The 5,395-nt window shown below is 34.6% G+C and overlaps 1 protein-coding gene across 1 annotated transcript; it reads right to left on the reverse strand.

The window, feature by feature from the left end:
- Positions 1-665: 665 nt before the first annotated feature.
- Positions 666-3,395, reverse strand: LOC139865918 (glyceraldehyde-3-phosphate dehydrogenase, cytosolic-like). The gene is made up of 12 exons (XM_071854027.1): positions 3,265-3,395; positions 3,137-3,160; positions 2,941-3,041; positions 2,637-2,752; positions 2,388-2,487; positions 2,097-2,243; positions 1,957-2,017; positions 1,762-1,859; positions 1,534-1,676; positions 1,367-1,450; positions 1,110-1,199; positions 666-991 (listed from the first exon to the last, which is right to left on the reverse strand). The coding sequence occupies exons 1-12, from the start codon at positions 3,266-3,268 to the stop codon at positions 946-948; spliced, it is 1,014 nt and encodes a 337-aa protein (XP_071710128.1). The 5' UTR covers positions 3,269-3,395; the 3' UTR covers positions 666-945.
- Positions 3,396-5,395: the final 2,000 nt, after the last annotated feature.

Consider the following 5,395-nt stretch of genomic DNA (forward strand, 5'->3'; position numbering starts at 1 on the left):
TTTTTGAATTTGAGTTTGGGGCGTTGTCGTTTTTACCAGTTTTTTGCCTTTGGTTTCTCCCAAACGACTGAAAATAGGCACGTTTTTTTGGATGTTAAAAAATAAGGGTTTAATACTCCGCAACTAATTTAAAAACAAAAAAATCTTTAATAACCCATAAAAAATCAGCCACCATCTCCCTCTCACTCTTTATCTCTTCCTACTTCCACTATTCCAAAATCTTTTTAAAAGAACCAACCCAAAATCTTGCAGCAAGAAAAGGAAGAATACAAAGTATAAGATGAAAATGAAAAAAAAAAAAAAAACTTGCGTCGCCTCATGAGGAAACCCTGGTGACATACCTGCGACGCAAAACAGACGAGGATAGGGGCAAGCAACTGCGTAGGCAAAGGGAAAGAAATCAGAAACGGAAGTCCACTTTCTCTGCTCTGATAAAATCCAAGTCAGTCGTTTTTTTATTGTTTTAAAATGTAGTAACTTTCTATTTAACAAGAACTGTTGCATTATGCAGATCACTTTAATAGCGACCAAATCTATTGTAGCCATCAAACCATAACACCTATGACCCAACTATGAGTTGCTACCAGCAAATAACAATTATCAACCAGCGACCCATGAAGCTGACAAGGCCTAGAGTTGATAGGAACTAAACGCAAACCAAAAGATAACGAAACCTTGATGACATAACATCTCGAAAAGTAGTATAAAGTTCACATAAAGCAAATACGATTCACTTCGCCAAATAATAACTCCAAAAAGGACAAACTTTAACTACATTTTGATTTCTACCCATCATCAAAACCCTAAACACAGTGGGGGACAGGTATCGATCAAAACAACCTTACCCAGCACTTTATTACACTTCAAAATCAAAAACAACTACACATTCTCTGATGAAACACAACCAGGCTGGATAAGAAAACATCCCTTTTGACTCCCATGAATTTATTCCACTGATGCCATGTGTACGATCAGATCAACCACACGCGAACTGCATAAAAGTAACATCAACATTATCACAAACTCCCAGAAAAACATTATATGCATGTGTAAGAGGATATCTAACAATAATAATATAATTATAATAAGTGTTTAAAAAAGAAGAATACCTGTAGCCCCACTCGTTATCATACCACGAAACAAGCTTCACAAAATTGTTATTCAAAGCAATTCCAGCCTTAGCATCAAAGATGCTAGACCTGTTACATCAAGACAGCAAACAATCGTAAGTTCTCCATTAAATCAATCTCACTGACACTCTATGCTGTTCATGAATTTGAAAAAATAGCACAATTACACAGATACGGACTCTGTTGAGATCTTTAAAAAAAAAAAAAATACACAAAAAGATAAAATAATCCCATACCTGTTGTCTCCCACAAAGTCTGTGGAAACAAGATCCTCATCTGTGTAGCCCAAGATCCCCTTCATCTTTCCTTCAGATTCCTCCCTAAAAATCCATAATCAAGAACTTAACAATCCTTGTAATAAACGGAAACAAAACAAAATGATTAAAAAAAACAAGATGGTTACTTGATAGCAGCTTTAATTTCATCATAGGTGGCAGACTTCTCCAACCTAACGGTGAGATCAACCACAGAGACATCAACGGTCGGGACTCGGAATGACATTCCAGTCAACTTTCCATTCAATTGAGGAAGCACTTTTCCTACAGCCTATTCAAGTTTATACACGAGAATGTTATAATTTGTTATATTTTGCAAAAAAATAACATACGTTGAAACTTGATATCCAAATTACCTTAGCAGCCCCAGTACTACTGGGAATGATGTTAAATGAAGCAGCTCGTCCACCTCTCCAGTCCTTGGCTGATGGTCCATCAACAGTCTTCTGTGTAGCTACACACACACACACACACACACACACAAAAACATCAATAAAAAAAAACAATATGCAAAAGTATGGCTTGTAAAACAGGAAGATTTGCAAACTCACCAGTGATGGAGTGGACGGTGGTCATAAGACCCTCAACAATACCGAACCTGTCGTTTATGACCTGAAGTGTATAACAGATGAATTCAACTGTAGAGTAATAAAAAGATTAACGTTGTGATTCATGATCAACGAACAATCACCTTAGCAAGAGGAGCAAGACAGTTTGTGGTGCAACTGGCGTTTGAAACAATGTGAAGGTCCTTCTTGTACTCCTCCTCATTCACACCAACAACAAACATGGGTGCATCCTTACTTGGTGCAGATATGATAACCTTCTTAGCTCCACCCTGAACATATGATAAACAAGCATGATTGAAAAATATGAATTTATCATAAATCTTAGTAAATAGTAAAGTAATTATAACTTTTAAGTACTTGATAGCAAGAATTCAATAAACACTAGACCAGATCATCACAGATAAAACCAATACCTTCAAGTGAGCAGCAGCCTTGTCCTTGTCAGTGAAAACTCCAGTTGATTCGACAACATACTCGGCTCCAGTTTGGGCCCATGGGATCTCTTCAGGGTTCCTTCAACAATTTCAAATCAAAATCAACAAATCATCATACAATATATAATTATACACTACCTAATTATTATATATTACTATAATAACAACTATAACTACACCAAACAAAGCAAGCTAAACTACAATTAAACGTATGAGAAAGGTGTATACCTTGAACCAAAAACAGCCACAGATTTCTCACCAAAAAGTAGGGTTTTATCATCCTTCACTTTAAGTTCATGATGCTTCCAGGCACCATGAACACTGTCATACTTAAACATATATGTCTACACACACAAAATTATATATATAAATATAAAAGTACATCCAACTTTATTTCATTTAATTACACTTATAAACTTACAGATTCAACGTTAATTAAGTTACTTCAAGGTAGTCATCCACCGATCAGTATTATAAACCCTAAGTTAAACAGATATATAGAAAAACAACTGTACGGTATAGATATACTAACCATGTATTCAACAGAGATAAACGGATCGTTAACGGCAACAAGCTCAACATCATCTCTCTGCAAAGCAACTCTAGCAACTAATCGTCCAATTCTTCCAAAACCTAAAACATTAAATTACAATTAAACCCTAGATCATCGTAAACTAAATTAATTAATATTTTAAAATTGTAATAAAAGAGTGTGTATCGTCTGGTACCGTTGATTCCGATCTTGATCTTGCCTAAACATATAATACAAATACAAAATTAGAAATAAATCATAAATCGTGAACTAAAAAAAAAAAAAAAAAAGATATGAAATGACGGAAATGGTAAAGTAGCGTACCCATGACGCTTGTTGAAAAAAGAAGATAAAAAAGTGTTGATGGAAAATGAGTGCTGGCTATGAGAGAAAAACAGGGGGTTTTCAGTGGAGCTGGAGGGGTTTAATAAGTGACAAACCGGTTACCGGAACAATCGGTGGGTTTTTGGAGCTGCGTTCAAGTGTGGCGCGCCTTCACTGAAACTTAATATGTGACCCAATCCATATTTTGTTTGATAAACAAAGTTGGAGAACTCGAATCGAGATTTCGTCCGAACATTTTTGAGAAAATTTTTTCAATAAAATTTCATATGTTGATATACTTTGACTTTTAGGGTTTGTTTCAAAGTTTTATAAGACCATTCTCATCGGCAAGTGATGGGGAATGTCATGAAGAATGTCATGCGAAAGCACCATTGGCATTCTCTTGTCATAGTCTTGCCCTCTACCGCCCTCACCTTTGTAGCCCTCCTTTTTTTCTTCCACAAGCACATTTCAGGACGAGTTGTTTTCTCTTTCTTCTTTATTTTGCATAATAAACTTGTACATATTACTATTAAAGTTGTAAATTTATTTATTTAATTAATTTTGTGGGATATGTAATGAGGAGGAAGTATGTCATGGTTGGTAGTGGTGTGTTATTGGAGTTTTATGAGAGGAAGTGTTGAGTAAGGTGGAGAGAGAAAGTTGATGTGACGCTGAGAAAATGTCCATGACGGCGTCATAGTTGGGATTGGTCTAAGGAGAGAAATGTAAAGAAAAGAAAAGGTTGGCATTTGACAGAAAAGAAGGCGAGTGGTTAGAAACTCAATTTAATGTTCCCTCATTAGAAAGAAAGAAGATGAAATGAAAGTTTTAACACTCAAGAAAAAAAAAAACTAACGTGAAGATTGGCTTCCTACTTTCAAATAAGTCAAAATTGGGATGATTGTTAGACTAAAACTAACGCAGCGTCACTTTTACTACGTCATCCCACTTGGCAACGTATGTGACACCCTTGACGCCCCTAACGCGGCGTCAAAATTTGACGCCCAGGGCGTCAGTCGGATATTTGACAAAAGTGTTAAATTTGTTTCAACTAATCAGATTTCGCCACATATTTTTATATATTATTAATTAATATATTTTATACCCAACTACCAATAATATTTTACCACATTACCTATTCACAAATTTAACCTTCAAATTTGACACTCCCCTTTATTTAACTTCATCTATTGACTTTGCCACATCACCAAAAAGTACATCACTTACTTTTGACGTCACCGCCACAGTTAGAAACAGTCTTAGAAAAGAAAACCCCAAACAATGTTCCCTCCCCTTCATTCATTTTTTGTCAGATAAAAAAGCTAGGGAACGAATTATTATTCCCTCTTCTATCTAAAACCCTTCATATATATATATATATATATATATATATATATGGTAAGGATCTAGCGCTAAGTGGGTGCTGGTGGGATAAGGAGATAAGTGATTTTTTGATTTTTATATCTTTTTTCCTACAGCTCCGATTTAAAAAAAAAATTCCGTGACCTACTGACATTGTGTAGATTCAGAAAAAAAAAATTAACTGGAGCGTTAAGATGCATCTGATGCATGTTATCCGCTGTTTGATGCATGTTAACTGCCTTTCATGCATCAGATGCACTTTAACAAAAAAAAAAAAAAAAAATGACTTTTGATTAAAAAAAAACAGTGTTTAGGGTTTAATAATTAGGGTTTAGAAATTAGGGTTTATGGTTTAGAAATGGGGTTTTAGAACGAGTTTTAATACGAACGGTTTAGAGTTTAGGGTTTAGCTTAGGGTTTAGGGTTTACGGAGTAAACCCGAAAACCCTAAACCCTAAACTCTAACCCCTAAACCCTAAACTCTAAATCGGACTAAATCCTAAAAAAAATCTCAAAAAAACCTCAAAACACGTTAACATGCATCACATGCATTTTAAGCTCCTGAAAAAAAAAATATGAATCTACACAATGTCAGTTGATTACGGAATTTTTTTAAAAAAAAATTGGAGCTCTAATGTAAAAGATATAAAAATCTCATTTTACTTATCCCCTTATCCCAAAAATAACACTTATCCCTTGATCTCCCATATATATATATATATATATATATATATATATATATATATATATATATATATATATATAT

This window comes from Rutidosis leptorrhynchoides, chromosome 9 (assembly GCF_046630445.1).
Source record: "Rutidosis leptorrhynchoides isolate AG116_Rl617_1_P2 chromosome 9, CSIRO_AGI_Rlap_v1, whole genome shotgun sequence".
Lineage (NCBI taxonomy): Eukaryota > Viridiplantae > Streptophyta > Magnoliopsida > Asterales > Asteraceae > Rutidosis > Rutidosis leptorrhynchoides.

What these genes read in the sequence shown, in the direction of transcription:
- LOC139865918 (XM_071854027.1), bottom strand. An exon ending in GATCAAGATCGGAATCAACG is followed by an intron (nt 3,042 to 3,136) that starts GTACCAGACGAT and finishes TTAATGTTTTAG; the next exon opens with GTTTTGGAAGAATTGGACGA. An exon ending in GACTTTGTGGGAGACAACAG is followed by an intron (nt 1,200 to 1,366) that starts GTATGGGATTAT and finishes TTGATGTAACAG; the next exon opens with GTCTAGCATCTTTGATGCTA.